Raw genomic sequence first — 14,879 nt, 5'->3', positions numbered from 1 at the left:
ACATAAACCAAAATCAGCATTTTCCTATTCAAGTTTTTTTTTTTTCTCTTTTATCAAAAATATATAGAAAATAACATTTACTGTACACTTATACAGATAAACATCAGATTGCAAAACGGTTGAACATCACTCTGTCAATAGGAGATAATGTTCTTAATCTTTTTATATAGTCCATGCATGAAACACAAACGTAAAGCATCAATAACAAGAACCTAGAGAACCTTAAGGTCAAATGTCACTCTCAGCTCTTGACTCTTCTGGGTACCTCGTTTGAAAGCTGCATATTTGAAAACTCTGTGAAACATGCTAAATTTAACTCTCACGTTAATCCTGCATTGATGTCAATTGGGAAATTTGTGGATCTCAAATTAGGAATCTGCCCTAAGTACTTACTGTATACATTTTTCTTCGCATTTATCATCACTTGCCTCCATATCCCACAAGGCCTCCCGCTGACCCCTCATCCATCCATGCCAAAGGTCAAACACTTCCTTCATATAGTTTCCTCATCCCCCAGGAGTTAGCAACCCAAGATCTCAAATAACACTCTCAATGACCTGTACACCTAAAAAAGAAGATGGCAAAGCTGGCATTAGCATATGTAGTGTCATCAAACATTCTACCTTCTAAGAAGCGCCTGAATATCTAAAGTGTATTTGAAAAACGTACGGAAATAGCACCATTTGGAGAAATATACTCTCCTTCTACTTTCATTCTCTCTTCCTTTTTCATCCTTATTTGGTTACATTACTCTGAATCCCCTGGAGTCAGATTTCTTCCGATAACCAAATCCTGCATCAATATACTGTTCAGTCTAGTTTTCAGTAGGTGGTGTGCCTAAATGCATTACACTACAGTCTCAGGACCACATTTTAAAAAAAGATGTGTGGAGGTCTGCAAAAGTCATTCATTCTCCTATCATGGTTTAACAGTGGACAAAAAAGAAGCTCTGAGATTTACTTAATCTTTGTACATTTTAATCTCACGAGATGTCTGAATTCCTTTAAGACAAAAATATATTTTTCCTTCTGCTCTGATTTTCAAGGTAATATTTTCATACTGTCAGAGAAAGAGACATTCAGACACATCCGTAACGTAGTCAGATGTCAAGTTCAGACCACATTCCCTAAGAGACCGTCTTAAATATTGTACCCTGTGTCAAGCAGAGAGACTATTACACAGGACCTGTACATTATGACTACTATGTCTACACCTGTACACAAAACATTTAACAGAATTTTTCAAAATGTTCTTCTGTTTCATCTTTACCAGTCCAAAGAGACATGGTTTAAGGACAGGTGAACCCTCTAGCTGTTCTGTTAAAGTCTTTTGGTTCCTCATCTTTATTTTTACGCCCTATGAGACCCATCTCAAATACTGTCGAAATTTTTGTAAGTGGCCTTGATGCAGCCTCTCTTAGCCTTTTGGCATCAAACTTTGGGCTGAAAAGGAGGACAGGCAGACGATGGGCGAAGGATGGAATTTCTTTTGGTGCATCCTTTGGCTGCTCTTTTTTCTCCTCCTCACTTTTGCTAGCTTCAATCACCTGCATAATCTTCTCTTTAGAGGAGAACATATCAAAGAGAAGAGAATCCCACTTCTTCGCTGCCTTGGGAGGATCGTCAGCCGTTACAGCTGCCACCATGTCTTTAAATGACACCGTTTCATCCGGTTTCGCTTCACCTCCCTCCTGCTCAGTTCCCTTTGCAGTGTCTTTCATAGGATTTGATTCTGGGAACGTAGGTGGTTCTTCTTCCACCACCATATGCTTCTTGAGCCGTGACCAACCACTGAGTTTAGACTTCATCATGCCCTTTGGCTTTTGGATCACTTTAAGAAGGGGTGCAGCTGCTGGGAAAGAGTCTTTTCCCTCTTCCTTCTCTGTTGATGGTGTGGATGGAGCTGACACCACCTTTTCAGGTTGGGCTTCTTGGTTATCCTTTGGCTTAGCCGGAGACTGAACAGCCACCGAAGGCTTCTCAGGAGCTGAGGTCTTTCCAAGTGGAGAAGAAGTAGTCGGCTTTGCCCCTGCTGGTTTAGACTCAGAGGTTGCTTTGGTGGGCGTTTTAGGCTCTGGTGATTCCTTTAACTCTTCTTGTTGTACCCTGGCTTTAGCCACAGGAGATTCTGTTTTTGAGACAGGAGGTATTGTCTTGCTGGCATCTTTGTTTGCAGCAGAAGGCACAGGGTGTTGGGTTTCTGTGGTGGGTGTCTTTGGTTTTGGGATGACTCCATGAGTTGGGGTTTTAACCTCTGGTTTCTTAGTCTCGGGTGTTGGAGATTTAGCCCATGGTCTTGTGTTGGCCACAGTTTTAACCTTTGGTGTTTCTGAAACAGGAGTTGCCATTTTGCTGGTTACAGCTATGGATACGCTTGGTTCTGAGACATCTTCAGCTTGTGTAACAACAATTATTGGAAGCAGAAGCTTATCTGCTGGAGTCGTGGATATTATGGCCTCATTTAAATGGATTTTTTCTTTGAAGGATGCTTCCTGGTTGGACACCATGGGCAAAGGAAGTGTTTTTACAAGTAACTCTTGGGTAGGTATGTTAGATGCTTCCAACCCTTGCGTTGTGGTTTTAGATTCCTCTAGAGCATGCGTCTTAGACCTGGATATGCCGAATGAAGGTGAGACACGTTGGATTCCACCATGGGCAACATATGCAGCAGGAGTCAACCCATAATATGTATGGGTTGATTTAGGGGCCACATATGTTGGTGTATTGGGCCTTTGAAATCCAATGGATGATACCCCAGCTGTGGGAGTCTTTGGTCTTTGATAACCTGCTGGTGGTTGTGGTCTTTGATACCCAACTACTGGTGTTGTTGACCTTTGATACCCGATTGTTGGAGTCATTGGTTTAGGCTCTTCATTCGAGGGTGTCTTGGGAATTTGATATCCATATGATGGTGCAGTAGGCTTTGGTGTCTCATTGGTTGGAGTCTTGGGCCTTCGATACCCATCTGAGGATGCTGTAGATTTTGATGTGTCTTTGGTTGGAGTCTTGGGTCTTTGGTACCCATATGAGGGTTCTGTAGGCTCTAGTGTTTTTTTTGTTGGAGTCTTGGGTCTTTGATAGGAGGGTGCAGTAGGCTTTAGTGTGATAATTGTTGGAGTATTGGGTCTTTGGTACCCATATGAGTGTGCTGTAGGCTTTAGTGTTTCTTTGGTTAGAGTCTTGGGTCTTTGATATGAGGGTTCTGTGGGAGTTGTTGTGACATTTGTTGGGGTCTTTGGTCTTTGATAGCCTAATGAAGCTGTAGAGGTCTTTGGTCTGGTAGACTCAACTATTAGAGCTTTTTGTCGAGGAGCCTCTGGTTTTAAAGTGTTTTCAGGAGGTGATTTAGGTGTAGGAGTCTCTTTTGATGTCACTTCCCCATTTGGAGTTCTTGCACCCTGACTATTTGATGGGGATTTTGAAGGCTCAGACATTGGCAGATTTTGAGAACCAGACAAAGATGGATTGGCAGAATTAGAACCAGGTGTTGGTGTTTTAGATCTATGTGCATCTATAGTAATGGGTGAGACAGCAAATAAAAGTGGGTTGGGTCTTGATATTTCAATAACAGGTGTTTTGGCACGGGACACACGATATGAGGGTGTCTTAGGTCGACCTAAATTAGTTCTTGGTGTTAAAAAGTCATGAGTTGGCGTTTTAGCTCTTTTCACTTCAGATGTAGGCGTTGCACTCCTTTGGATTTCAGGTCTGGACGTTAAACCTCTTTTTACCCCAGATGTAGGTGTTGCACTCCTTTGGATTTCAGGTCTGGACGTTAAACCTCTTTTTACCCCAGATGTAGGTGTTGCACTCCTTTGGATTTCAGGTCTGGACGTTAAACCTCTTTTTACCCCAGATGTAGGCGTTGTACTCCTTTGGATTTCAGGTCTGGACGTTAAACCTCTTTTTACCCCAGATGTAGGTGTTGCACTCCTTTTAACTTCAGGTGTCGGTGTTAAACTTCTTTTGATTTCCGATGTCGGCGTTGTACCTTGATTCATTTTAGACGTTGCAACTCTTTTGATTTCTGATGTCGAAGTTAAATTGCTTTTCACTTCAGATGCCGGTGTTGCACTCCTTCTGATTTCAGCTGTTGGTGTTATTACCCTTCTGATGTCTGATGTGGGTGTTCTACTCCGAGGTAATGTGTCTGCAGTAAATGTCTTTCCAGTGTAATCATGCAGGGGGGACTTAGATGCAGTATATACCCGAATTTGACGGACATCAAACATCGGTTTGGGTGCTTTTAGTGTAGCTTCGGTAGCTTTAAACCGTGGACTTGGACTTTTGCGGTGTATTACTACTGGGGCTAGTCGCAGAGTAGATTGTGTGGCAGCAGAAGTGACTGTGACAAGAGCAACTGGAGCAGGGACTGGAGGAGCAATTTGAGCAGCAGTTGTGATTGTCACTTCAGGCACAGAGGAAGTTGGCACAGGAGTTGTGGGTGCCACTGCATGTGAGACTGGCCCTGGAATGGGTGATGGGGCTGTTGGAGTAAATGTGTAGAGTGGGGCCACATGCTGGGGGAAGGTGGGTCCTGGAGCAGCATATGGCTTTGGGGAGAACCTTGTTGTACCACCAAAAGTTGCTCCTTGTTGTTGCGGGTAAGGGGATGGCACATGCCGATAGGCTGGCCTGACAGCGAATCTAGGGTGCTGTGTGTAGAAGGGTGCCTCTGGGGTTTTAGGAGGGGTTGAGTGATCACTGTGTTCCAAGTCAGGGCTTGCTTCATTCACAGGGGAGAGGTTTGAGCGGAAAGGGACCGGTGTCTTTGCCGTTTCAGGGGAAGCTTTTTTCTTGATTTTTTTCTCTGTTTTCTTGAGTAGTTTCTGGAGTCTAACATTTTCCTTGCCAGGCTTGGGCAGTAGAGCTGGAGGGTACTGCTGGGACAGCAGGCCTGGTTCAGTGACATTGCTATAACTGGCAGCCATGAGCAGTTTAACCCCCTGTAAAGAATATAAGACAGTGTGAGGAATATTTCTTTGGTTATCAATGATACGGTATTGTGTTAGAAGAAAAGGGGCAGTTTACAATCAATTCCACCCCCAAATCCAACATCTCCTTAGAGATGCTCTCCACCCCCAAATCCAACATCTCCTTAGAGCTGCTCTCCACCCCCAAATTCAACGTATCCTGAGAACTGCTCTCCACCCCCAAATTCAACGTATCCTTAGAGCTGCTCTCCACCCCCAAATTCAACAGCCCCTTAGAGCTGCTCTCTACCCCCATCTCGACCCATGGTATACACACTTAGAAAAAAAGGTGCTAAATAGAACCATATAGGGTTCTTCATTTTGCGTAGGGTTCTACCTAGAACCTTTTATAAATGGTTCTATGAAGAACCCCTTTATTATCTTAAGATCCTTCCTAAAACCGTCTATGAAGTGTTCTACCAAGAACCCTTATCTTCTTCCTAGAACCCTCTGAACGGTTACACCAGCCATATTAGTATTTACAATACATGACACATACCATAATGCCTTTCTTTGAGGGCCACAGTGGTGGTGTTATAAAACAATTATTTTTAATGAAAACAATGTTGGGCCTTACTGCCATTAGCCCATACAAACGCATTGAATAACAGATTCACTACATGAAAGAAAAGATAGTCCCCCCCAAAAACATCTAAAGGAAGTTTGTTCTGAAGTGTTTGTCCTATATCTGAGCGATATACAGTGCCTTGCAAAAGTATTCACTCCCCTTGGCGTTTTTCCTATTTTGTTGCATTACAACCTGTAATTTAAATGTATTTTTATTTGGATTTCATGTAATGGACATACACAAAATAGTCCTAAATAGTCCAAATTGGTGAAGTGAAATGAAAAATATTACTTGTTTCAAAAAAAAGAACAAAAAAAGAGGACAAGTGGTGCATGCATGTGTATTCACCCCTTTGCTATGAAGCCCCTAAATAAGATCTGGTGCAAACAATTACCTTCAGAAGTCACACAATTAATTAAATAAAGTCCACCTGTGTGCAATCTAAGTGTCACATGATCTGTCAGATGATCTCAGTGTATATACACCTGTTCTGAATGGCCCCAGAGTCTGCAACACCACTAAGCAAGTGGCCAAGGAGACCAAGAAGCTCTCCAAACAGGTCAGGGACAAAGTTGTGGAGAAATACAGATCAGGGTTGGGTTATAAAAAATATAAAAAATATCAGAAACGTTGAACATCCCTCGGAGCACCATTAAATCCACCATTAAATTAATTATTAAAAAATGGAAAGAATATGGCACCACAACAAACCTGCCAAGAGAGAGCCGCCCACCAAAACTCACGGACCAAGCAAGGAGGGCATTAATCAGAGAGGCAACAAAGAGACCACAGATAACCCTGAAGGAGCTGCAAAGCTCCACAGCGGAGATTGGAGTACCTTTCCATAGGACCACTTTATGCCGTACACTCCACAGAGCTGGGCTTGACGGAAAAGTGGCCAGAAAAAAGCCATTGCTTAAAGAAAAAAATAAGCAAACACGTTTGGTGTTCGCCAAAAGGCATGTGGGAGACTCCCCAAACATATGGAAGAAGGTACGCTGTTCAGATGAGACTAAAATTGAGCTTTTTGGCAATCAAGAAAAATGCTATGTCTGGCACAAACCCAACACCTCTCATCACCCCAAGAAAAGCATTCTTGTCATCGGCAGGGACTGGGAAACTGCTCAGATTTGAAGGATTGATGGATGGCGCTAAATACAGGGAAATTATTGAAGGAAACCTGTTTCAGTCTTCCAGAGATTTGAGACTGGGACGGTGGTTCACCTTCCAGCAGGACAATGATCCTAAGCATCCTGCTAAAGCAACACTCGAGTGGTTTAAGGGGAAACATTTAAACGTTTTGGAATGGCCTCGTTAAAGCCCAGACCTCAATCCAATGGAGAATCTGTGGTATGACTTATAGATTGCTGTACACCAGCAGGAACCCTTCCAACTTGAAGGAGTTGGAGCAGTTTTGCCTTGAATGGGCAGAAATCCCAGTGGCTAGATGTGCCAAGCTTATAGAGACATATCCCAAGAGACTTGCAGCTGTAATTGCTGCAGAACGTGGCTCTACAAAGTATTGACTTTGGGGGGGTGAATAGTTATGCACGATCAAGTTTTCAGTTTTTTTGTCTTATTTCTTGTTTGTTTTCACACATTTTTTTTCATTTTGCATCTTCAAAATGGTAGGCATGTTGTGCAAATCAAATGATAAAAAAACTAAATTATATTTTAATTCCAGGTTTTAAGGGAACAAAATAGGAGAAATGCAAAGGGGGGTGAATACTTTCGTATGACACTGTAAAAAAAGATCAGGAAACATTTGTTATATTTTTTTTAACATGTTTTTAACCCCCTGTTTTTGGCACTAAACACCCAACATGTACATGTTCGTGAGAGTCTCACCTTTGCACATAGTAGTGTGTAGCCCATACTGTTCAGATGCTACAGACAGAAGTTGGCAGATCAACTGTACCAACTTCAGATAAGTCCCAAGACGCTTGTGGGCAAAACGGAGTCATAGAGCAAAACTGAGAACACCATCATGTTCCATAGAGTGGTCATAATATACTGAACAAATATATAAACGCAATATGTAAATTGTTGGTCCCATGTTTCATGAGCTGAAATAAAGGATCCCAAAAATGATTTGTCAAATTTTTTGGCACAAATGAGTTTACATTCCTGTTAGTGAGAATTTCTCCTTTGCCAAGATAATCCATCCATCTGACAGGTGTGGTATATCAAGGAACTAATTAAACAGCATGATCATTACACAGGTGCACCTTCTGCTGGGGACAATAAAAGGCCACTTTAAAATGTGCAGTTTTGTCACACAACACAATGCCACAGATGTCTAAAGCTTTAAGGAAGAGTGCCATTGGCATGCTGACTGCAGGAATGTCCACCAGAGCTGTTGGCAGAGATTTTAATGTTAATATCTCTACCATAAGCCGCCTCCAACATTGTTTTAGAGAATTTGGCTGTCCATCCAACCGGCCTCACGCAGACCACATGTAACCACGCCAGCCCAGGACTTCCACATCCAGCTTCTTCCCCTGCAGGATTGTCTGAGACCAGACAACTGATGAAACAAGAATTTCTGTCTGTAATAAATCCCTTTCGTGGGGAAAAACTAATTATGATTGGCTGGGCCTGGCTACCCTGTGGGTGGGCCTAGCTCCCAAGTGGGTGACCCTATGCCCTCCTAGGCCCACCCATGGTTGCGCCCCTGCACGGTCATATGAAATCCATAGATTAGGGCCTAATGAAATTATTTCAATTGACTGATTTCCTGAACTGAAATGTAACTCGGTAAAATTGTTGAAATTATTGCATGTTGCGTTTATATTTTTGTTCAGTATAGTTTGTAGGCCAAACCATTTGGAAACTACAGATGATTTTGTGAGAAAAACAATTTTCGGGTCTCATGGTCTGACAAAACACCACTCTAGCATTGTCACCTTTCACCGCAGATGCAGAAGTGCGACATAGTCGGATGCGGTGGATTGCGATATCTCTAGCTTAAACTGACAGATTTTTATGGGGATTTTTTGATTATGCTAATTACATTTCCACGGGTGCGGACATCAACCAGAGTTGTTTGTAATCACTTGCAACCTGCTTTCAGAATGACTGCCAGGGTAGGGAAAATGTATATATGAGACTACCTAAACCATCTAAACTGGAACAACCATCTCAGTAACGAGTGCAATAATTCTGGCTACTAACAGATTGGATTAGTTTAGAAAAACCTATGTTATTTATCTTTATGTGGCATAAGATCAGTCAATAATTGTACATGCAATAACACAGATAGTTAGGCAAACAATTCTAAAAATCAACCTGCTGTAGAGCATGCTGGAAAATATGATAATAATGGGCATGGTTTTGAGTGTTTTACTCAGCATAGAGTAAAAATAACACAATCACACTCCAACACACCAATACATGGGGTTATTTTACATCACTGAGTGTTAATTTACCTCTTTACAGAATTAGGGCTCTATTCAATCTGCGTTGTGGAAGTTCAGCATATTGAAATTTAAAGGCAATGTTCCCGCTTTAGAGGAGACTGCATTCACTGTAAATGCTGCATATCGGCCGGCTGCGACACAGCCCGGGATCAAACCTGGATCTGCAGTGACGCCTCTAGCACTGCGATGTAGTGCCTTAGACCACTGTGCCACTCGGGAGGAGTGGAAAAAGTCAAGGGGTCTGAATACTTTCCGAAGGCATTGTAGGTAGAGTTTAAAACCTTTTTAAAACTCTACAGGGTGCAGGTTTAAACACTGAGGTAAACACTAACGCTCAAGTCACTACAGAAAGAAAGAGAAATACGATAAAAAGCGTGTTCATATTCAGAAGGGTTCTATGTCGAACCTTCCAAAGAACCTTCGTCTTCCAAACCCTGGTCCCTCTGCAAATAATTATTTTGGAACCCTTTTTTTCGAAGAGTGTATATCAGTGGCTGACTTATTCATTGACCATCAAAAACACAATCGACACACCTTTGGTAAACAAACATCTGAAAAGCGTTTTTATTTCTTTTTCAGACCTACCCCATGGTGAATATTGAAAAACATGTGTTGGTGGCAATGACTTTCTTCTCAAGACGGTATGAACTTCAACAACACCGTTTGCTTGTCAGCCAACCCTGTGATGATATCCTGAAGTAGCATACCTTTATACCTTTCCTACCACCTTTAGTAGGTCATTTTAGAGAACTTTAAAAATGGTTAGCCATTGCTTTGTTTTGTGTGTCTGTATATTCAGTTTGTACAAAGCAATGAGAACTCCCCAATTCCATTTCATCTCCAGACATGTACAAAACATCTGCTGTTTCCGTGACATAGACTGACCAGATGAATCCAGGTGAAAGCTGACCCCTTATTGATGTCACTTGTTTAAGCCACTTCCATGGGTGTAGATTAAGGGGAGGAGACACATTAAAAAAGGATTTTTAAGCCTTAAGACAATTTAGACATGTATTGTGTGTGTGTCATTCACGCACCGGTTTGTGTCAAGAACTGCAACGTTCCTGTGTTTTTCACGCTCGACAGTTTCTGGTGAGTATCAAGAATGGTCCACCACCCAAAGGACATCCAGCCAACTTAACACAACTGTGGGCAGCATTGGAGTCAACATGGGCCAGCATCCCTGTGGAACGCTTTTGACACCTTGTAGAGTCCATGCCCCGACAAATTGAGAAAGTTCTGAGGGCAAAAGTGTGTGTGTGGGGAGGGATTAATATTAGGAAGGTGTCCTTAATGTTTTGTACACTCGGTCTATATTTGGTTACTTGTCAAAAGTATATGCCACATATGTTTATGTATATACAGTATGAATGTTTGTTTTTTACTCAATGGTTTTTTCTTTCTTTCTTTGTTTATGCCATTGAAAAGGTGAATGCATTTACAGTACATGTATGTTGGAAATTATGCAGAAAGGAACGTAAAACCCAAGCTTAGAATATGAAATGGTAACTCTGTCATATTTCCAGGTTTGGGAAGTTTAGTCACTGAGCCCGTTATTTGTAATATCATGTTTAAAAAATGTGTTTTTCTTCTGGCATTTATTTGAGCACAGAGATTATCCAGACATCAGCATGAATAAGGTGTTAAACACTAGGCTACAATGGCTTTTAAGCGATTCATCTCTTTTTTTTTCATGCATAAAATTCTGCATTGAAATGCCAAATTGTTTTTTGGTAACTGAATAACCTGGTAAGAGAACATTGCTTGTCTGTCGTATTATTTCCACTTTATTTCACACACACTAACATTTCATCCTGCCATTTAACCATGATTCTGTTTCCAGTGATGCACACTGGGGTTTTTCACATCCTTACTTATGCTACTAATGTGACAATATTGTGATTTCTGCTTTTTTTTTGTGTTAAGACTTTCTTTACCTTAAACCTATTTGTTTCTGACATGAAATAAAGCATTTTATATGATGATGTATGTATTTGGTTCGTAGCATTTTGTTCAGTACATTTTACGCAGCTAGACAACTGCCATTTGCAGAGGGTAAAGAGGCGTAGTGAGTGGAAAGCGAAGGAGGGCAGTCAAGTTTAACACTCCCTGCAATTAAGGCCTCACAGCTGATACTGGAAGGTTCCTTGGCCTAATTTTAGGCAGAGAGTAGAGAGGAGGGCAGCTGATCACCTGCTCCCTTCTATAGATGCTCAGTCATGTCCTGTACAGGCAGGGTGCATCACTTTCACTCGACGGGGACAGTAAATCAATGGCCGAGATAATACCTGAGGGGCTGCTTATGCATATCAGATAGAACCTAAGAGCATATATTGGTCTAATTACTGTACTGTACATAACAACAAGGCAAAGTAATGTGTGAAGACACTGACACTTGTGCCTGTGGGTTTATTGTACAAATGACTATGACAAAAACTATGTTGCTGGTATATTACATGTTTTTATATTCTGTATTACTGTGACACTATGAGGTCTGGGCAGTTAGATACTGTTACTGTGACTGTGAGGTCTGACTGGCAGCCATACTTGGCCTGCAACCTACAGGTCCAAGTATTGATTGAGAGTGAAAGTGAATGTTGAGCATTTGACCCCCGTGATGTCACTTGTGGTCATGGCCATTTGAGTAGGTCAGAGTTTTTTTATGCACAGTAAACAAATGATATAATTGGAAGATCTTGACCCGTATCTTTTTTAAACCTTGATGGCTGTAAACCTTTTAAAGTTCAGACCTTGATAGCTGTATTTAGATTGAAAAGGAATGTCATAAGCCTACAAGTCAGGATATCATATTTATCTCTCACAACCTTCTGTCTTGTTTAATAATGGAAATTGCATGTATAATGGCACATCAAATACCTTTTTTACTTAAATCTTTTTTTTATGTAGGTTTGTATGATTTAGGCCAGGGACACTAAACTACTATTTGAGAAGGTACGGTCACACAAATGTCCTAGGTGGCAAAGGTCCGGATGGATATTGTCTATTATTGGTGTATTAAGAAAAAAACTGCTCACAACCCATGTGAACCCAAACTGTTAAAACTGTTTACAACCCTCTCGTTGATCATAGACCAATCAATGCCCAATTTCAACTTCCTGCTACTCATGCCAAGAATATAAGATATGCACATTATTCATAGATTTTGATAGAAAACACTCTGAAGTTTCTAAAACTGTTTGAATCATGTCTGTGAGTATAACAGAACTTATGTAGCAGGCAAAACCCCGAGGACTAACTGTTCAGATTTTTTTTTTGCCTCTCTCTGTTCCCTGGCTTGTTATTGCCAAGGAATATTTCTTAGGAACCTGTTTTCAGTTCCTACAGCTTCCACTGGATGTCACCAGTCTTTGGAATTTGGTTGAGATTATTCCTTTGTGCAATGAAGAAGTAGGCCAACTAGGAACTGGGTACAATTTGTGAGTTGCGCAAGATGTGAAAAGTGGCGCTGGTTTGTTTTCATTCCTGTATTGAACACAGATTGCCCGTCTACAATTTGATCGATTATTAACGTTTAAAAATACCTAAAGTTGTTTACAAAAGTAGTTTGAAATATTTTGGCAAAGTTTATAGGCAACTTTTGAAATATTTTGTAGTGACGTCGCGTTTTTTGTAAGCTGTTTTTTTCTGGATCAAACGCGCTTTAGAAATTGACATTTTGGATCTATATGGACGGAATTAATCAAACAAAAGGACCTTTTGTGATGTTTATGGGACATATTGGAGTGCCAACAGAAGAAGCTCGTCAAAGGTAATGCATGTTTTATATTTTATTTCAGCGTTTTGTGTAGCGCCTGCAGGGTTGAAATATGCTAACTCCTTTGTTTACTGCTGGTGCAGATGGTGCAGGCTATCAGATAATAGCTTCTTATGCTTTCGCCGAAAAGCATTTTTAAAGTCTGACATGTTGGCTGGATTCACAACGAGTGTAGCTTTAATTGAGTATCTTACATGTGTGATTTAATGAAATGTTGAATTTTATAGTATTTAATTTGATTCTGGCGCTCTGCATTTTCCCTGGCAATTGGCCAGTTGAGACATTTGCGTCCCGCCTATCCCTAACTAGTTTTAAAGCTCATTTGCTGTAATTATACCTATTTTGCCATGGGGCGGAGAGAAAAGTGTGCAGATTTAAAGCACATTTCCTGCAATTCTACACGTCTTGACATGTCGAGGCCCCTGGGCACATAATATGGCCATGATAACTACAAGATTTAGATAGCTGGTTAGCCTAGCTGGTTAGCCTAGCTGGTTAGCCTAACTTACCTACCTAGCTAACATGGGCTAGTAATTGATCTACTCTATATTTTTGGCATGTTAGAAATAGCTCTCTATGGTCTGTCAGTGAATGACATGACAAGAGGAAAACTGATTATGCACTACCAAATTTCAAAATTGCACCGTGTGCATTCCACTACTACAACTTTCAGCAGCATTAAGTTGAAAGCACAACTGAGTTCAAGTCAGTACACGTGGTCCATGTTCCGGATCCGGACCGCGGTCCACCAGTTGAATATGGCTGTTTGAGGCCTCTGCAAGTAGTCAAACTCAAATGTAGGCCACTTCTGATCATGTTTTAAAGGGGCCACTCTGCTACAGTAACAGAGACTGGACCTGCCTCCTGATACATGAGAGGAGGTCATCCTTTTAAGGCTCTGGTAGGTTAGGCTTTTGGAGCACCTCCAAGATGCAAGTTCAAAAGAGGAAAGGGTAATAATAGCCATGCATCATACAATGGCTTTTGGGTGTCCACCTTAGGTGGGAAGAAAAATCTCCCATCCCCTACCCCTAAAAACATGCACATGCATTTAGTTTATGAGCACATGATCAGTAAAGCTATAAAACAAATATAACAGCATTGAGCTTACCAGGTAATGCTTAATACAGTTGACAAACACGCCCGGACAGGGGAGTCCCCTTACATTTGAAAAAGCAAAAACATTTACAGATTCAACTTAAAACACTGTACCAGCTTGTACTTCAACAATAAACATTCTACCACCCTGTGTGTTATATGTTCATAGGTTAACATACCCAAGTAGTGTAGGAGTATCAGAACATAAACCATTATTGTTTTAACCATGATGCTATCTCGTTCCAGTTATGACTCCTGGAATGCAACACCCGAAATACAAAGCTTTAACATTGCATCGAAAATCCCTTTGCTCTTTGAAGACATGTCAAATCGTTTGAGCCATAATGGGGCTACAGTATACAGTACAGCCTCCTGGGGGCTGTCTTCAACAGCTCTAACACCTGTCTCAGTGCTCTACCACCCAGCCAATAGCATAAACACATTACTACGAGCTGTCGAAAAGAAATTGTAGTGTATTTACCTGTGTGACTGCTGCTTGGGGGTCGGCAGGCTGCTGCCTGCTTGTCCCAGCCCGGAGTGTCAGAGCGGAAGGCTCATGTTGAGCGCAACTCTACCCCCTTCCTACAAATGGAAGGGCCAGTCTCCATGGCAGTCCAAAAATAAAATCTGAGCCCTAAGCTCAGAATGTGCTCCGTCGTGATAGCGCGCTAACTGCGACCGTCAGCCAGTCAGGGGGTGGCCATAGCACCTTAGATATCACCACCCCTCGCTGCGGTGACCAGATCCTCCTCTCTGAAAAATACTCTTTCAGAGTGGCGCCCCCTGCAGGAAAGCATGAGCCAGCTCAGCTCAAGAAGCTTTTCTCTGCCAATTCGACCGAAATGTTAACCAATCACAGCTCCAGCCAGGGCACAACATAGTCCGCCTAATAAATCAGTCCAATCAGGCACCCATAACACAGTTAAAGAGGGAAATTCATGATATCGCATATCTGTAAGGGTCTTAATGAAGCTAGAAAAATTAGAAACATTCTCAGTATGACAGTTAGTTCTTAGAGCCCTGGGCCCGTATCCACAAAACCTCTCA

General features: G+C 41.6%; 2 protein-coding genes across 8 annotated transcripts in view; one reads left to right on the top strand and one right to left on the bottom strand.

The window, feature by feature from the left end:
• LOC112218199 (non-muscle caldesmon) overlaps positions 1–10,948 on the top strand; it is a 60,893-nt gene extending 49,945 nt beyond the window's left edge. For 5 of the 6 annotated variants that reach the window (XM_024378808.2, XM_024378807.2, XM_024378809.2 and 2 more), the window contains one exon: positions 9,539–10,948. In XM_024378808.2, the coding sequence (XP_024234576.1) occupies positions 9,539–9,561 (23 nt within the window). In that variant the 3' untranslated portion in view covers positions 9,562–10,948. The remainder of the gene's footprint in view (positions 1–9,538) is intronic. The other variant, XM_024378805.2, reaches the window with a different exon arrangement.
• Positions 149–14,521, bottom strand: LOC112218198 (mucin-2). Of its 2 annotated transcripts, XM_024378801.2 has the most exons (3): positions 14,314–14,520; positions 13,846–13,894; positions 149–4,945 (listed from the first exon to the last, which is right to left on the bottom strand). In XM_024378801.2, the coding sequence occupies exon 3, from the start codon at positions 4,928–4,930 to the stop codon at positions 1,289–1,291; it is 3,642 nt and encodes a 1,213-aa protein (XP_024234569.2). In that variant the 5' UTR covers positions 4,931–4,945; positions 13,846–13,894; positions 14,314–14,520; the 3' UTR covers positions 149–1,288. The 2 variants fall into 2 exon arrangements, with proteins under 2 accessions (XP_024234569.2, XP_024234570.2); XM_024378802.2 differs by lacking the exon at positions 13,846–13,894 and having other exon boundaries at positions 14,314–14,521.
• Positions 14,522–14,879: the final 358 nt, after the last annotated feature.

The sequence above is a fragment of the Oncorhynchus tshawytscha genome, linkage group LG19 (assembly GCF_018296145.1).
Source record: "Oncorhynchus tshawytscha isolate Ot180627B linkage group LG19, Otsh_v2.0, whole genome shotgun sequence".
In the NCBI taxonomy this organism is placed as follows: domain Eukaryota; kingdom Metazoa; phylum Chordata; class Actinopteri; order Salmoniformes; family Salmonidae; genus Oncorhynchus; species Oncorhynchus tshawytscha.
This window is presented reverse-complemented; position numbering and strand designations above follow the sequence as displayed.

Bases quoted from the DNA above. Each gene is read 5' to 3' on its own strand.
- LOC112218198 (XM_024378802.2), bottom strand. From the start codon at position 4,930: ATGGCTGCCAGTTATAGCAATGTCACTGAACCAGGCCTGCTGTCCCAG.